Consider the following 17,057-nt stretch of genomic DNA (forward strand, 5'->3'; position numbering starts at 1 on the left):
GGGCCATGACACACCGTCATGCAGGACCCTTTGGGACTGGGGAGCGGGTGGGATGGCTGTGGCTTTCCCTGGTAGTGGGGATGGAGTGGGGGGGGGAGTAAGGGACAGCACTGCAGAAAATGGCAATAACATGGGGAGGAAGGGACAGCACTGCAGAAAATGGCAATAACAAGTCTTCTCTTATCTGCCCGGCCCAGGGCCCTTGTTGCTCTCTCCCCAAAGGCAAATGTCTTGGAAAGGCTTTTCCCGAGTAAATACCCTGGTGTGTTTGCACAGGTGCCAACAGAGATGGGTCCCTCTGCCTCCTCTTGTGGATGCTGCCCTGCAGGACCAGTGCAAAAAGATCCCAAGAATGGAAGAGGGAAGATCCCTGGGACGTTGTATCCCCAGTCATTCCTAAAGTCACAGGGAGATTTAGTACCTGTCCTCTATCAGCTGGTTTTGTGCAAAAACTATGTGCCTGCGGCCTGCAACGGGAACCCCCCGACTTGCACTTACACCTTCCCCACAGAGGTGGCCACGTCCTTGGCTAACTTCCATCATCCACCTGCGCCTCGGTTTGCTTCTCTGTGGGATGCAGTGGTATCATTGCCAATGGCACAGGGTCGTATTACAAGAGATAATTCACGTAAAGCACAGTCCTTGGACTCTAACAGACACTCCATTGCTACTTACTGATTTAAAGTGGTGTGTCTTCAGGTCTGGTCCCAGTGGTGCTGGCCTCACCTGGGGATGTATTAGAAATGCACATTTTTAGGCCCCACCAAGTCCTACTGAGCAGATGCTCCAGGGGTGGGACCTTGCAGTCAGGAATTTTAAAAGATTTTTTTTTGCCATAGGGCATGTATGCTGGCGAAAGAGAGAGAGAGAGAGAGAGAGAGAGAGAGAGAGAGAGAGAGAGAGAGAAGGAAAGTGAGAAATCACCCCCTGGGGGGATGGCCACACCACAATCCCTTCTCCTCCATTCTCCTCCTGGGATTTTGAGCACGCATGCACATGTGCCCAGTGTGCTTTTCAAGCCTCTGGGTCTGGGACTTGAACTGTAGTCGGCCACCTTAACCACCATGCCAAATATTGCCCCTGCAATCTAAGTTTTCACAAGTCTTCCAGGTGATTCTAAGGCATGTTCACATTTGTAAACCACTGGTTGGGAGCAAAGTCTGTTTCTCCCCTCCATCCCCACTGGGCACATACAGTGGGTAGTGAACTAGGGAAGGCCAGACTAACAGCACGTGTGTGTGGGTTTAATGACGTCTACTCATGTCACCACAATGTACTTACAACCGCACTTGGCCATTTACTGATGCAGGTCCTTGAAGATTACAGAATAATTTCACTTTTCCCCCCTTGGTTTATTTTTATTTTATTTTTTAAAAGGTTTTTGCCTTAGGGCACATACACTTGCCAGAGAGAGATAGACAGACAGAGACAGACAGACAGTGAGAGGAAAGTAAGAAATTAGCCCCCGGGGGGATGGCCATGCTGCAATCCCTTCTCCTCCATTGTTCTCCTGGGATGTTGGGCACACACGCACACACACATGTGCCTAGCATGATTCTCAAGTCGCCAGATCAGGGACTTGAACCACAGTTGGCCATGTGGGAGTCCAGTGATGGAACCACTATGCTATCTGCTGGTCCCCCCTTGGTTTATTCTTTCAGTTATGTGTACATTTTATTCTTTCAGCAACTATTATGTAATTCTCTTGATGCTGTGAAAGGAATTACTTTTCAGTTTTCATGGTACAGAAGGGGGAGGGGACTGTGCTGCAGTTCCTTCTCCTCCATTCTCCTCTTGGGATTTTTGCGCACACAAGTACACGTGCCTGGTATGATTTTCAAGCCGCTGGGTCTAGGACTTGGACTGTGGCCATGTGGGAATCCAGTGTCATAACCACCATGCCACTTGCTGGCCCCGTGAACATTTTTCTTGGGTACCTCAGGTTGGGTGAATGGAATGCACCAAATGTTTCCCATTCAGGTTAACAAAATATTTTCATTTGACCAGTTTTCTCTTAAAGCAGGGTTTTCAGGAGCTGATTCAAGTCATTTAGTGAGGTGTAGGTGCCTGTTTGTCTATCCACATTTGTGGCCTTGATAGGCCCAGGCTCCCTGGCCATGCGCGCGCACAGACGATCCCTTAATCTAGACATATACAACCCAAGCCAAATGCCAACCGTTTATTAATAGCAAAATAGCACCACTGAAGGTGACTCTCAACACACAGAGCAGGCCCCTGTCCCTGCTGGGGTGTGTGCATGCATGTGGGGGGGCAGGGTGAGAGGGAGTGGGGACAGCGATCTAGTGTGATGAAGGGGGGTAGGAGCAGGGGGACAGCAGAGTCTCGGAGGGACCAGATGCTGTTCTCTCAGGGCAGCAGGTGCCTTGGGCTCAGACAGTGGCTGGGGGCTGCTGCAGCTGCTAGGCTGAGTTCTCAGGGGCAGCCGCTGTAGCCATGTGCTCAAACTCCTCTGGGCTCAGGTACTACAGTGAGGAGGGGAAGAAGAGCCAGGCCATGTGCCTTCAGTTGGCCCAGAAGCCCATGTGATCCTCTGGTCCTTTCAGGAGTTCCTGCTCCCTATTTTCCTGGGCTCCCCTCTGCCTGCACCCCTCTGCAGACCAGCAGCGGTGGCCCGAGCCCCCAGACCCTGGACTTTGGGTTGGATCCTTCCTGTAGCCATACTCTTCTTGGGAGAAGGTTGGCCAAGAGACATACCTGATTCTGGGGCCTGCTGTGAACTTGGCCAGGTTCCTTCTGTTCACTCGGCCTCCATTTTCTCACCTGTGACATGAAAGAGGGTTGCAACCCCTTCCTTTCCCCTGCCTCAGGTTTGTCATGAGGGTCAGGGGCATGAGCTAGTGGAAGCCCCTTGTGAAGTGAGCTGCTGCAGACATCCCCTACCTGCCCCCGTGAGGCTGAAGGCTTCAAGCAGGCCTTAGCCAGGACTCAGGGACCTCGTGGCTCTGCACTTGTTGAAGCATCTGCTGCTTCTTCCAAGTCCAGCCTGGCCACATGACCACTGTCCCCAGTTGGGTTTACACTGAGCCAAGTGCTAAGCTTCTGTAAACACCTTCCCCCACCCCCACCAGTCCTCACATGGTTCTTAGAGCAGCATCACCCCGAAGTAGATCAAGTGGGGCTCAGCACAGCCACCGCATGGGCCCTCTCCCCCCCCAGTGCAGATCAGGCAGGGCTCCCCATGGCCACTGTGCAGGAGGGCAGGCTTCTGCCTCCTACCCCACCTCTCATGTTGCCTTTCCTCTTGTTGCATACCCATCCAGGCCCTGGAGATAGAGCAAGGGTGTGCCAATCCTGTAGAAACCCCAATGCACTTACAGAATAGGAAGTGGCATAGAGGCCCAGGAAGGTGGATGAGGAAGCGATGACCAGCTCCAGGATGGTGAAGAACAACAGCACTCTGGAGAGACTCTTTTGGGGCACCTGGAAAACCAGCAGCAAGAAGTTCTTGTCTGCACCCCATGTGGAGGGGGAGGGGTCCCCCAGTGCTGGAGTGAGTCAGCAGACTCTGTCCTAGAAGAAGCTGGGTAAGGGGCAGGACGCTTTCACGGAGGGGTGAGTGATCAGTCCTCTACAGCACACCTGCTATACACTCATTTACTTTTTTTTTTTTTTTTTTTTTTTTTGAGAGGTTTTTGCTAGAGGGCGCATACACTCGGCAAAAAGACAGAGAGACAGAAAGTGAGAAATCACCCCACAGGGGGGGATGGCCATGCTGCAATTCCTTCTCCTCCATTCGTTTCTCAGGATCTTAGGCACGCATACACACGCACCTGGCGTGAGTTTAAGCCACCGGGTCCGGGACTCAAACTGAGGTCGACTACGTGGGAGTCCAGCAACATAGCCATTATGCCAACTGCTGGTCCCCACTCTCATTTACTTTTATTTATTTTTGCTAGAGGGCACATGTGCTCACCAGAGCGAGACAGAGAGAGGAGAGGGAGAAAGCAGTCCCCAAGGGGACGTGGTCAGGCCACAATCCCTTCCGCATTTATTCATCCTGTAAAAAATGTGGGGGATTTAGGGCATGCACATGCACCCAGCATGTTTTTCAAGACACTAGGGCCAGGATTTGAACAACTTGGCCTGCCATGTGGAATCTGGTTCCCTTGACTGCTAGGCCATGGGGCTGGCCATGTTCATTGAAATCCCAGTCACCTTTACCAGGTAGGTACAACTATTAGCTCCATTCCTCAGAGGACGAAACCGAGGTTCAGAAAAATTAAATTCCATGTCTGAAAGCCACACAGCTGGTCACTAGAGCTGGGATTCAGACATTGGCCATCCAGCTCCAAGTCCTACATGCCTGACCACTTGGACTGACCTCCAACAGTAGAAGGTACAGAAAGCCAAGGCGGGAAATGCATGGGAAGTGTCTCTGTCCAGTGTGGGTGGCAGTAAGCCCTCGGCACCTCCTTGGGAGGGCTGAGGCCTGTAGAGATGGGAGGTGAGGAGGAGGCGAGATAGCAGATCTTGGCTGTGAAAGGAAAGAGGACACCGGGTCAGACAGGATGTGGGGTCTTAGACGCTCCAGATGGAGACTTGAGCTTATGGAGCCAGAGGGCGTGGGGAGTGGGAGAACAGTTGCCCTCGTTCATACAGAAAGCACAGCGTGTGGCTGTGAGGAGACCAGGAAGGTTTGAGGTCATGGGAAGGAGGTTGCTTTTGGGGGCTGGGCAGGGCTGAGAGTGTGGGGCAGCGGAGGCCTGACAGGTCAGGATGGGAGCAGCAGTGGACAGGGCGTTTCCGGCTCCTCCACACCTACGTGGTATGTCAGGCCCAACTGAAGAGCAGCCTTTCTCCTTTCCTCTTCCTTCCCTAGTATGAAAGTCTGTGTGGCTTCCCTTCTCCAACAGTCCCAGGGACATCTAGGGACATAGTACAACCCCACCATGTACCCACGTGTCATTGCACAGATCTGACCCCAACGGCCCCACAGGGGAAAGTGAGACTCACTGGGAAGTCCCAGTCAGCCTCAGCTTGGCAGTCTCCCTGATGTCCCCGGCCCTAGATTCCACTGGAGGACGAGCTCCCTGTAGGGGTACTGGGTGGCCGTGTCTTAGTCCACACAGACGCTCTTAATGTCAGTATTAGCACAGGCCGAGTGGTCTCCTTCTGCCTCACTGCCTCTGGCGCTACCTGCTGAAGCAATTCAGTCCTGTCCCCCAGCCTCGTTTCAGATAGAAGACATCTCTGGGGGGTTGTTTCCAGGATTAACAGGTGCACGGCAGCGTGGGTGCAGGGTCTGTGGGCCTTTGGGCCTCCCTTTGGGGTCTAAAGCGCTTACCTGGGTGTGTCTGCCTCTGGCAGCCAGCTCCACCACGAAGGCACACACCCCGAGGCTGGCGCACAGCGAGCTGACCAGGTTCAACACTACGCCGACCTTCATCTGCGGGGAGACCAGAGCACCCATCACTGCCCGCAGTACCAACGCCCAGGGCCCAGGACCCGGTGAGGCGAGAAAGACCTCTCTGCTCTGACTGCTGGAGCCCAAGGGCCACAGACACAAGTCAGCCATGAGAGCCGGTAGGCAGCTCTGTTGTGACTGGCAGAGATGGCACACAGGTGGCCCCTTCTTCCCCCTGGGGCCAGGGCACACCATGTCAGCGACTCCTCAGAAGCCACCAGAATTGACATTAATATAAAAACCAGTTGCCATCTCTTTGGGGTTAAACTGTATCCCTCCCCCGAAGAAAAGGTATGTTCAAGTCTGAAGCCCTGCTCCCTGTGAATGGGACCTGTGTGGAAAAGGGGTCTTTGCAGATGCAATCATGTTCAGATGGCATCATGCTGGATCAGGACTAGTGTCCTCAGGAGAAGAGGAGAGCCAGGCAGGGAGAATGCCACATGCCCAGGGAGGCAGATTTAGAGCTGCACAGCTGCAAGCCTAGGGACACCAAGGATTGCCAGCGACCACCAAGGGACACCAAGGAAGCTGGGAAGAGGCAGCTTCTCTAGGGCCCCTTCAGAGAGCACAACACGGTGCCAGCTCATGGCCTGGTGGTTAAGGCGCTGGATCCCACTTGGCTGACTGTTTGGTTTGAGTCCTGCACTCAGTGGCTTGAGAAACACTAGGGGTGTGTGTGTGCTCTAAATCCCCAAATGAGGGAGAAACAGAGAAAGGATTGCAGCATGGCCAGTCTCCACAGGAGGTGCTTTCTTGTTTTCCCTCTGTCTCCAGTGAGTGTATGCGCCCTCTGGAAAAATTTTAAAAAAGAAAAAAAAAAGAACACAACATGGTCCTGCCAACACTTTGATGCCAGTCTTCGTTTCCAGAGTTGTAGACTTTCTTTCTTTAAAAAAATTATTTTATTATTATTTTTCAACTTGCTATAGTCATCAGAGAGAGAGGAAATGAGAAAGCAAGCTGCCAGGTCCAAGACTTGAACCATGATCAGCCATGTGGGAGTCCAGTGCCCCAACCACCACACCACCTGCTGGTCCCAGTTTCTCTCTCTCTTTTTTCTTTTTTTTGAGAGGTGTTTTGCTATAGGGCGCGTGCATTCGCCAGAAAGACAGAGAGACAGGAAGTGAGAAATCACCCCCCAGGGAGGATGGCCATGCCACAATCCCTTCTCCTCCATTTTCCTCTCAGGATCTTGGGCATGCATGCACATATGCCTGTCATGAGTTTAAGCCACCGGGTCTGGGACTCAAACCACGGTTGACTACATGGGAGTCCAGCGACATAGCCATTATGTCAACTGCTGGTCCCCAGTTTCTCTTGTTTTAAGTGATCCAATTTATGGTAAATTAAAGCAGCTCTAGGAAGTGAATATCTCAATCCAGCTCTCTAGATTCAAAGCAGATGGCCCTGGCTGGGGCTGCTCAGAGAACGAATCCCCTTCCAATGTTCTGACCCAGGAAGTTCTACAAGGATCTTCAAGGTTAATGTCATTTGGGTCTCCACCCAGCCTATCTGGTCAGGGGCAACTTGGTGGCCCCGGTGAGGTCCAGGCATGGAGGAGCTGAGGTAAAGGAGAGGAATGAGCACTCACCAGACCTGAGTGAGATACAGGAGGCTCTGACAGGAGTGGAGGGTGGTCAGGAGCTCAGACCCATGGTAGGTAGGTTTAAGGACAGAGGCCCATTCCCCACTTCCCACCATTCCGTGGAAAGTCTTCCAGCACAAGTTGTGCCTGGAAGCAGAGGTGAGGGCTGAGAAACTTACCCGGTAAATTGTGCAGTCGGCCGAGATGAACAGGGTGGCTGTTCCTGAAATGAAAAACTGCATAGAGAGGTAGGAGGGTGGATGGCCTCAGGAAACCCAGGGGCACCTGCCTCCCTGAAAAGCCCTCGAGCTCGGGAGGTCTGCTGTGAGCAGTTATGACTGACTTCACTTAACATGAAGAAATGGGAGGTATGAAAACAAAGAAGGGTCTAGTTCTCCCCTCTGGGCTCTGCCTAGTTTGGTGGGACAGGATTCTAGAAGGGGACTGCTAAAGATTCCTAGGTGCCTGGTCTAGAACTCAAACTTGACTGAGCAGACAAATGGCCTGCAGCCCTTGTTCGCGTGCTGACTGATCAGTCCTCGGGGGTGGATGGGGCCTGAATCGTGCATTTCTAACAAGCTCCCAGGTGATGCCCAAGCTGCTGGGCTCTGGATCATGCTTGGAAAAGGAAAGGACCAGTCTCTTATTTTGAAGATGAAGCAGCCAAGGCTGAAAGGAGGAGGCAGCCTAAGTCTCAGGGCTACTAAGTGATAGACCTAGGACAGAAATAAGTCTTGGACTCTCAGTCTTGGGGGGTCTGGTTCCATTGCAGCGACTGCATTTCTTGACTCAAGTTAGGGGAGACTCCACCCTCGTCCCCCGCAGGGCCTCAACTTTCTTCCTTAGTCATCGTTTTTCGGGCGAGGGGTCATTTTCCTCGACAACGAGTGTTGGGGAGCAGCTGTGGCTCTTTAGCCCTGGCAGCCTGGCTCCCTTCTTGGACCATGACTCCTGCTTGGATGTCTGCATGAGTTGCACCCTCAGCTCAGAACCTCTCTTCACCATGAAAATCCACTCCCCTTTCACAGACCCGAGCTCCCACAAAGGGCCCAGGGAGGATGCAGAGTCCTGGGTGCCTGCAGCCCTCCCTAGCTCTGGGCCACCATTGGGCCAGGTTTCCAGGGTACTCACAAACATTCCTCCTACCAGTGGGTACCAGTAAGTGGTGGGAAATGCCACAGAGGTGGAGGGAGCAGCCAGAACACCCCCACAGCTGATATGAAGCAAGCTGATGATGACCTGTAGGGCCTGGGGGCAGAGAGGTGGGAGAGCTAAAGCTGTGGGTGTCCTGGAAGGGCCTCCACCTCCCAGGGACCTCAGTGGCTGAGCTGGGCCAATCCACCTCCCTACTGGGGAGCTCAGGACATGAAGGCCTGGAGAGAACGAGAGCCTTGCCAAGCTTGCCCAACCAATTAGGGGCAGAACCAGGCCTCCTCATCACCAGCTGGGCATCGCAAGCTTGTAGAAGCTTAGAGACCTCGGGTTAGGGATGTCTCGGGCATTAATCCAACCCTCCTCCCGGAAGATAGGAGCTAGGCACTGAGTGTGCTCAGCATGCACACGTGCTGGCCACCTGGTCCTCTCCTGTTACTTTTCAGAGCTGCAGGCCGAGCAGGGCAAACCTGGCATATCCCCTTGGCCCTGTGAACCCTGCTGCCTGTGCCCTTGCTGGGACTGGCCGTGGCTTGGGAAAGGGCAGGTCTGTAGAGACTGGGATGGTCCTCTTACTCCCAAGGTTGGCTGTCCCCAGAAGAAGCGCTCCTTCCTGCCGGGGCGGGCATTCTCCAGGGTCTCGGCCTGCGGGGCTAGCTCCTCTAGCCTTTGCCAAGGCACACTGGAGGTTATGTGAAAAGGCACCATCACTGGGGGCAGCAGCTGGCTTTCCAGAGCAGGGGGCTGTAGGCTGGGTTGCTCAGGCCTGCTGCAGGGAGTTGGATCCCGGGCTTCGGCCTCTGTGATCTCAGAACACCTGCGGCACACACATTCCCCACCCAAGAATGAGGAGGAGTGCTCTTGGGCAGATCCCACTGCCTGGGCCTGTTTCCCCTCTGAAAAGGAAAGCTTCATCACCGGGAGAGGTGGCTGGTCAAACATGGGGGTGTGTGACGTGTTGCAGCTAAAAGCAAAGAGTGGGCTGTCCCCAGAGAGCCAGTTGTGTGGGTGTTAAACTCAGGACTCAGTGAGCAATGGAAACGAGACAGAACAGGACACCACAAGACCACGATGTAAATCCAACAGCGCACCCAGGTGAAGCACAGGCATTCAGACGGAAGTCATTACCTGGGACTGGGAAGGTGAAAGTGAGGAGTGGAGGTGAGAGGCATGAATGAGACAGAGGTAGGGCAAGGCATCTGAACCAGGCTCACACTTACCCACGAGCCTTTACAATCCGACGAGCCCAATCTTCATTTTACTCATGAGCAAGCTGAGGACCAGAGAGGTTAAGTAACTTGCTTGGATCACACAGTTAATAAACAGAGGAGCTGGGATCTGAAGCCAAGATGGTTGGCTACAAAATCTGGGGTTTCCTGCTTTTCAGCCCTCCCGCTTCCCCTCCCCTGCTCGACCAGGCTTGTTAATAATACCACCAACTCTGCAGCCTGGCCTGTCTGCCCGGCTTCTTTCCGCTTACCCTGTGAATTTGCACACACAGTTCCTGCTTAATCACAAACGCCGGTGGGTGTATGGAGGGTGGGGAGCGCCACCTCTAGTTGCCCCAGGTCAGACGGGCTATGAATAAAGGGGTGCAGGCTAGCTCTCACACCCCCTGTTTCCCTGTCCCGTGTCACCCCACTGCCTCTTGCTGTGAGATGAACAGCAAGAGCAAAACTGGGAGTTGTTAAACACAAAAAGCACCTCAAATTACAAGTGAACTGGACTGCCACATGGCTGACGGTGGTTCGAGTCCTGGACCTGGCAGTTTGCTTTCTCACTTTCCCTTTCTTTCTCTCTCCCTGTCTCTTTCCGGTCAAATTAAAAATAATAAGAATAACAAATGGAATTAATAAATAATTCTTTAAAAAACAAAATTACGAGTGTACCCAGACAGAGCTGGGAGGCCCCTGAGGTCACTGAAAGCTGGTTTTTAGAGCCTGAGGTTTTTGGACCTTCACCAGGCCATGGAGCCCTCCTTTCATCCACCAGGGTACCCCCTCCCCTCTCCCGACATTGTTCCCTTCTGCCTCACCCTGCAGCCTCTCATGGCCCTCCAAACACTCCACTCAGTCCCCCTGCTGAGCCTTCGAATAAACCCTGTCTGCGACCTACCTACGGAACACTCCCTTTTCTCCCTTCTCTGCCTGGTGCTTCCCAGGCTTGCTTCATCATAAGAATCAGCTGGGTGCTTGTTAAAAATGTGATCGCCCAGGCCTCGCTCCCGGCCTTCAGAGGAGGGGCCTGGAAACCCCAGCTTTCATCCACCCCAGGTGAGACGTCCATGAAGGCCCATCCACACTGCCCCTTCCCCCAGGCCCAGCTGGGTTTCTGTGACGTGCTTGAGGTCTCCTGGCTGCCAGCCCTCTGCACCGACATCCTAGCTGTCACACCGGAGCAAGTCAGTTAACCTCTCGGAGCCTCTGTTTGCTCATCTCCAAGGCTGGGCAGAGGGGGATACGGAGGCCACAGGATCCTGTAGGACTATAATAGGACACTACGTGCCAAGTGCCCTCATGGCGTGGGGAGGCAGCTGCATACGTGTTCATGTCTTTCCTGCCAGATGCAAGCCAGCTGCAGGAATAATGGACCAAGGTCGTCATGAGGCTTAGAACTGTGCGGGACCAGTAGTTCGGGTAATGGCTGTGTTGCTGAACTCCCATGTAATTGACCAGAGTTTCGAGTCCCGGACCTGGTGGCTTAAACTCACACCGGGCACATATGTGTGCGTACCCAAGATCCTGGGAAGAGAATGGAGGAGAAGGGATTGCGGCCATTCCCCGTGGGGGTGATTTCTGGCTTTCTGTCTCTGTCTTTCTGGCGAGTGCACATGCCCTATAACAAAATAAAACAAAAAAACCAAGAACCAAACAAAACTGTGCTCATCCCTTGGGTCCTATAGCTGTCTCAAATGGCCTGAGTGATGTTCTTCTGAATTGCCCACCTATCGTCTGTAAAAGTAACTACATCCCTATAAAAAGCCTGTGCTCTTCTTCCTTTTTTATTGAATTTTATTTATTTATTATTCTTATTATTACATTTCCTATAGGGCACATGTACTCACTAGAGGGAGACAGACAGAGAAAGAGAGAGAGAGAAAGAGAGAGGCGGGTGGGGAGTGAGAAAACAAGCTGCCAGATCCAGGACTCAAACTGCAGTCGGCCACATGAGTCTAGCGCCTTAATCACCACAGCACCTACTGACCCCTCTTCTTTTTTTAAATGTATATATTTTAAAGTTTATTTATTTATTGAGAGGGAGGGAGAGAGAGAGAGAAGGAGAGAGAGAGAGATCATCAGGTCACAAGTTACCCCTTTCTCAGCTGACCTGGATCACAGGCAATTCACCCATTGTGTTCAGGGAGGTCCCAGGATATGAACCCAGGGCCTTTCCCACATGGGTCCAGCTGTATCACCACTGCACCACTGCCTGGCCCCTGTGACTCTCCTTTTCTAAGTGGGTGTTGGCCAATCCTGATATCTGCCAAGGACCACCCTGAGCCTAGGCAGAGGGTGCTGGGCTGGCACACTGTGAAAGGACCCAGAGCGCCAGGCCTGCTGCCTCACTGAGCCATCGACAGTGCTGAGTCCCTCGGGGACCGGCCCTTCCTACTTCCTTCATGCATGCTGCCATCTTAGCCTTTTCTGGATATTTTTAGAGGCGTTATTTTCCTAGACCTCTCCACCCTCTGCAGGCCATGACGCTGGGTCAAAGCAACCCTCAGGAGAAGCTGGTGGGGATGCTTTCTGAGGCCAGCGGCCAGGGGTTAGAGTTGACAGAGGGCTTCAGAACATTCGTCACAGTCCAGTAGGAGTTGGCCTGAAACAGTCAGAGCAAGGAGGACTATCCAGAGGGGGAGGAGACCTGGCTTCTTTTTAAAGCAAAGGTACAGACTTGGCCCTGCCCGGTGGTTCAGTCTGTGGCATAATGGACTGCAGCACTGGGTGCAACATGGCTGACCTTGGGTCCTGATCCCGAGGTTGGCCTGAAAACATGCTGGGCACACGCACGTGGGTACTCAAGATTCTGAGAAGCTGGCGGGCTGGAGCAAGGGGATTGCAGCATGACGAAACCCTGCTGAGGGTTCTTTCTCTCCCTCTTTTGTGTGTGTATGTGAACACACACTCCCTTTTTAAGAAAGTGACAACACAGATCTGCTATGTGGCCTTGGCAAAACCATTCGTCTCCTGGGTCTCAATGTTCTCATCTATAAGATGGAGATGTTGAACTGGATCGTGATCTCCAACGTCATTTCTATTCTACTATTCTTAGTGTCATTGTTGGGACTGAGTTCACATTTCCACTATAATTACTTGCCTATGGAACAGAAAATGTATCCATTATGAAAGGGTAGATGGCTTCATGTCTAACACGTATGAGGTCCTGCCTGGACTCTGCTAAAATTTCTACAAATCCAAATTTTCAGCAAGATGTGGGCTCTCTCTTGAGTTGACAGCGACTGTTTTTCCTGAGAGTCACCTCAGGAATCTAAAACATATGCTTCCTTATGGCAAGCAATTCCACTTTCCTGAACCTCAGCTCCTTGTCTGTGTTAACAGGAGGAATATCATCGTGCCTGGCCCACGTGGGAGAGCAGGAGTCCAAGCCCAACCCAGCCACATGGCTCTTCTTTCTTTCAGGGCCCTCTCAGACACACGCCAGCAGGAGGGTGAAGCTAGCAGATGTCATTTTAATTCCAGCATGTACATATCAAGTTCCAGGCATGCAAAATTGGAAAAAAAAGTAGTTTTCCAATCTGGCAGGGTTAACACACAAATAATAGAAATGGACCAGACTCAGCCTGAGAAGAAAGAGATTGACCAGCTGAGGACCTGGCTTTAGAGAAGCCTTAGCCCTGAAAGGTGATTGAAAAATGGGGGTGGAGGATCCAGGAAGATCTCAGAGCACAGCGAAGTACTATCAGGAGAAGCTGCCCCTGAATATCACCTGTCCCATGTGAAGAAATGGATCAGGATGGAGTGTTTAGGAGACCTACAGGGCCTTTGCTTGCTGACGAAAGGTCACAAAGTGTGAGAAACAGAGAGAACTCCCAGTCTTGACCTCTAAGAGCTTGTTGGAGAAACAAGAAAAGGTCTGAGGTTAAGTCCTTGCATTGCCACCAGCATTCCATGTGATGTCAGGGCAATCGCTCCCTTCGCCAGGTCTCAGTTTCCCCACCTGTAAAACGAGAGAGGTGGACTAGAACGATGGTATGTTGTGTCCCGCTGACAGGAGTTAGGCTTGTACGTTGCTGGAGCTGTTCTTAGCATCAGAGGGGAGGAGCTGGAGAGTTGTTTCATTGATGTGAGACTACGCATGTTTTGAAATGCAGCTATCTAAGGTTATGTATTTCTCTGAAGCACTGGATTAACTGCATCCTACAAATTTTATGTCATATTTTCATTTTATAGATGAGAAAATTATAGCGAGAGAGAAGTTCTCCCTTCCTACCATGACCTCCAACCCTGTCTCCTACTTCTAGCCCCAAAGTCATTCACTAGACTAATGGTAGAGCAGACGATGGGACTTTTTTTCTCTCTACTCTGGGTTGGTTTGTTGTCGTTGTTGTTTTCCAAAGCAATACTGGGTCAGCCTGTGGTTGGATTCTACGTGGTCAACTCTGTGGTTAAACCTCAGCTTCTGTGGCTTTAAAACCCTCCAAGTATGGGACCAGGCAGATGACATACAGATTATGTCACTGGACTCACATGTAGTTGACTGGTTTGAGTTCCATACCCGGAGGCTTCAAACTCATGCCATGTGTGTGCATGCTCAAAATCCCAAGAGGAGAATGGAGGAGAAGGGATTATAGTGTGGCCATCTCCCCTGGGGGGATAATTTCTTGCTTTTTGTCTCTCCATTTCTTTTTTTTTTTTTTTTTTAGATTTTCACTGTAGGGCGCGTGCGCTCGCCAGACAGACAGAGAGAGACATAGAGACAGAAAGCGAGAAATCACCCCCCAGGGGGGATGGTCACGCCGCAATCCCTTCTCCTCCATTCTCCTCTCGGGATCTTGGGCACGCACGCACACGCGCCCGGCGTGAGTTTTAAGCCACCGGGTCCGGGACACGAACCGCGGTTGACTACGTGGGAGTCCAGCGACATAGCCATTACGCTAACTGCTGGTTCCCTTGTCTCTCCATTTCTCTCTGTCTCTCCGGTGAGCGCATATGCTCTATAGCAAAAATCTCTAAAATAAAATAAAGAAAGAAAAGAAAAGAAGAGAAGAAAACACTCTCAGTGTGTGTATGAATTTTCCCCAAATCCCAACGGATGGAAAATGGAGAGGGGATTGCAATGTGACTATGCCCCATTTGGGGTGCTTCTTTCCTCTCCTTCTTTCTGTCTCCGACAAGCTCCCTCTAACAAAAAAAGGGGGGGACAACAGGTAGTATGGTGGTTGGGGTGCTGGACTTTCACATGGTCAACTGCAGTTTGAGTCTTGGACCTGGCGGCTTGCTTCCTCGCTTTCTCTCTTTTTCTCTCTTTCTGGTGAGTGCAAGTGCTCTATAGCAAATTAAAAAAATAGTAATAATTAATGAAATTAAATTCTTAAAAATAAAAAAGGAATACCGATGTTCTGGAGAGATGGATCAGAAGTTCTGGTAACATTTGATTAGAATTTCATTATTAAAGTAGATCTTGATTATTGTTGCAAAGAATTGAAATCAAGCACACTCAAAGCTCCTGTGTCCCAGATTGACTGCTGGAGTCCTGTAATGTGTTTACTTGGCTGCTTGTTCGTGCCACTTCTGTGATTTCGACTTAAAACTTCTCTGCCAACTTCACTTTCTCACCCTGAGATCGTCATGCAAGCTGGTACAAACCATTACCGTTTGCAATTACTCATCTGCTTGATTCAGGCTTTTCTCGGCACTGTACAATCAAATCAAACTCAGAAGTAATGTGGATGCAGCTGTTACACTGCTTGGTTCCAACCTATGGGCTCATTAAACCTGCCTCCATTCACTGTCTATAGATAGAGGCAAATACTCTAAAATGGAACTTGAAAACTACATTTACCATAATAAAATAGTATCTTTATCTCTTTTATCTACATAAGATTTTGCTTTTATTCATTATTATTATTATTTTTAAAATTTTTGCTTTAGGGCACATGTACTTGCTGGAGACAGAGAGATGGAAAGTAAGAAGTCACCCCCCGGGCGGGATGGCCATCCTGCAATCCCCTCTCCTCCATCTCCTCTCAGGATTTCAGGCATGCATGCACACCTGCCTGGTGTGTTTCAAGCTGCTGGGTCTGGGACTTGAACCTTGGTTGACCACATGGTAGTCTAGCACCTTAATCACTATGCCATCTACTAGTCCCAAGACTTTGCTTTTAAAATGCTCTTCTGCTCATGTGCTGGATTCTTGCCTCGTCTCCCCTGCCTTCTTATGTGCTGATGTGGCTGTTCAGATATTGGGGTAGCCTTCCTGCAGCTGATGGACAGCTCCATTTCTTCCTCTGAGTCACCACATGCCTTCAGGCTGGTCACTCCTCTTGGCCTCACTTTCTTCCAGTGCACGAAAGGGAGGTAGACAGAGGTCTGAAGTCCCTGCTGACTGGACAGTCTCAGACTCTGAGTCAGAGTTTGGAGGATCAAAGCATGGGATGGCATTGGAGAGACATTGGTGCTTGGCAGGTAGCTGATGATGGGAGATAACTGGATGGGGCAGGAAAGATGAGGCTGGTCTTCACAGAGACGAAGGGAAGAATCTGCAGGTGATCTGTGCAGCTAGTGTGTGGACACCCGAGCACCATGCAGTCATGTTAGGGCTGTGCTGCCTGTCCCCTGCATGCCCCTCCAGGATCACTCTCCCACCTTCTCCATCTGCTCTGTGCCCAGGACTGGAGGATGATGCACATGAACTGCAACCACAGGCTCCCTATTGGTGGACCTTCTATTGGCTTTAGCCAATGAAAGATGCTAGGAGGAGATCTCAGGGGAGGAAAGAGGAGAAGGTGTATTCATCCTCTCCCTCCCCTGCCAGGTTGCGGGGGATTGAGTGCATCCTCTTCCAAGAGCCACAGCTTCTGCAGGGAGCCTTCTCTGTAAAGTTCGCCCTAGGGTCTGATAACTACTCTCTGCTTGCTTCTTCAGGCCTCAGGGTGGTGACAGATCCATGGCATTAGTGGCCTGGGTATCACATCATTCTTTGTCAACTACTCTTTTTTTTTTAAGAGAGATTTTTGCTATAGGGTACATGCACTCACCAGGTAGACAGACAGAAAATGAAAAATTACCCACCGGGAGGATGGCCATACTGCAATCTCTTCTCTTGGGGTTTTGGGCATGCATGCACACACACCCGGTGTGAATTTTAAGCCGCTGGGTCTGGGACTCAAACCGTCATCAACTATGTGAGAATCCAGTGACGTAATCATTACACCATCTGCTGGTTCCCTTTGCCAACTAGTCTAAACCCTGCCCTCACTTTTGTAAATAGTACTTTTATTAAATTCCCCTATTACCAATGTTGGATGTGCTATCTGTTCCTGTTGGGACTGATCGATACAAGTTGTTTCAGCAACTTCACCTTCTGCATGTCCTCTCTCACAGCCTCAGTCACTGGTCTCTAACCCTTCACCTTTCTCTGCTCTCTTAACTTCCATCATTTCTGCACACATTCCTAAGAGCCATGCACCCTGGGGCCCATGCTCCATTGGAAAGAGAGAAGGCTCAAACCCCACCCCAGGTCCCGATGCACACACCCAGATGAGCCAGTGAGCAGAGACCAACAAGATCCCCGATTGCTCCAGGGGACTGGTGTCAGGAAGGCTGGACAGGACACATCGTGAAGGAGAAGTAAGACATCAGTTTGGAAACTCCAGAAGGCTGACAACAATTGTTTGCTACTCTTTAGAGATTCTGTCTCATACTAAACCATGCC

At 51.2% G+C, this 17,057-nt stretch overlaps 1 protein-coding gene across 3 annotated transcripts; it reads right to left on the bottom strand.

The window, feature by feature from the left end:
- Window positions 1-2,182: 2,182 nt before the first annotated feature.
- On the bottom strand, window positions 2,183-10,261 carry LOC102474348 (membrane-spanning 4-domains subfamily A member 12-like). 3 transcript variants are annotated; one of them, XM_006163807.1, is made up of 10 exons: window positions 10,198-10,261; window positions 9,643-9,740; window positions 9,383-9,435; window positions 8,739-8,979; window positions 8,142-8,258; window positions 7,190-7,246; window positions 5,306-5,407; window positions 3,337-3,441; window positions 2,716-2,781; window positions 2,183-2,483 (listed from the first exon to the last, which is right to left on the bottom strand). In XM_006163807.1, exons 4-10 carry the CDS (start codon window positions 8,868-8,870, stop codon window positions 2,421-2,423), a joined length of 642 nt encoding a protein of 213 aa, XP_006163869.1. In that variant the 5' UTR covers window positions 8,871-8,979; window positions 9,383-9,435; window positions 9,643-9,740; window positions 10,198-10,261; the 3' UTR covers window positions 2,183-2,420. The 3 variants fall into 3 exon arrangements, with proteins under 3 accessions (XP_006163869.1, XP_006163870.1, XP_014437730.1); XM_006163808.1 differs by lacking the exon at window positions 9,643-9,740; XM_014582244.1 differs by lacking the exon at window positions 8,142-8,258.
- Between the last annotated feature and the right edge of the window lie 6,796 nt (window positions 10,262-17,057).

The sequence above is a fragment of the Tupaia chinensis genome, unplaced genomic scaffold (genome assembly GCF_000334495.1).
Source record: "Tupaia chinensis unplaced genomic scaffold, TupChi_1.0 Scaffold143204_1, whole genome shotgun sequence".
Taxonomy (NCBI): Eukaryota; Metazoa; Chordata; class Mammalia; order Scandentia; family Tupaiidae; genus Tupaia; species Tupaia belangeri.

What these genes read in the sequence shown, in the direction of transcription:
- LOC102474348 (XM_006163808.1), bottom strand. Translation starts at nt 8,870, where the DNA reads ATGGTGCCTTTTCACATAACCTCCAGTGTGCCTTGGCAAAGGCTAGAG. An exon ending in CACTGGTAGGAGGAATGTTT is followed by an intron (nt 7,247 to 8,141) that starts GTGAGTACCCTG and finishes CTCTCTATGCAG; the next exon opens with TTTTTCATTTCAGGAACAGC. An exon ending in TCTATGCCACTTCCTATTCT is followed by an intron (nt 2,782 to 3,336) that starts GTAAGTGCATTG and finishes TTCATGTCACAG; the next exon opens with GTGAGAAAATGGAGGCCGAG.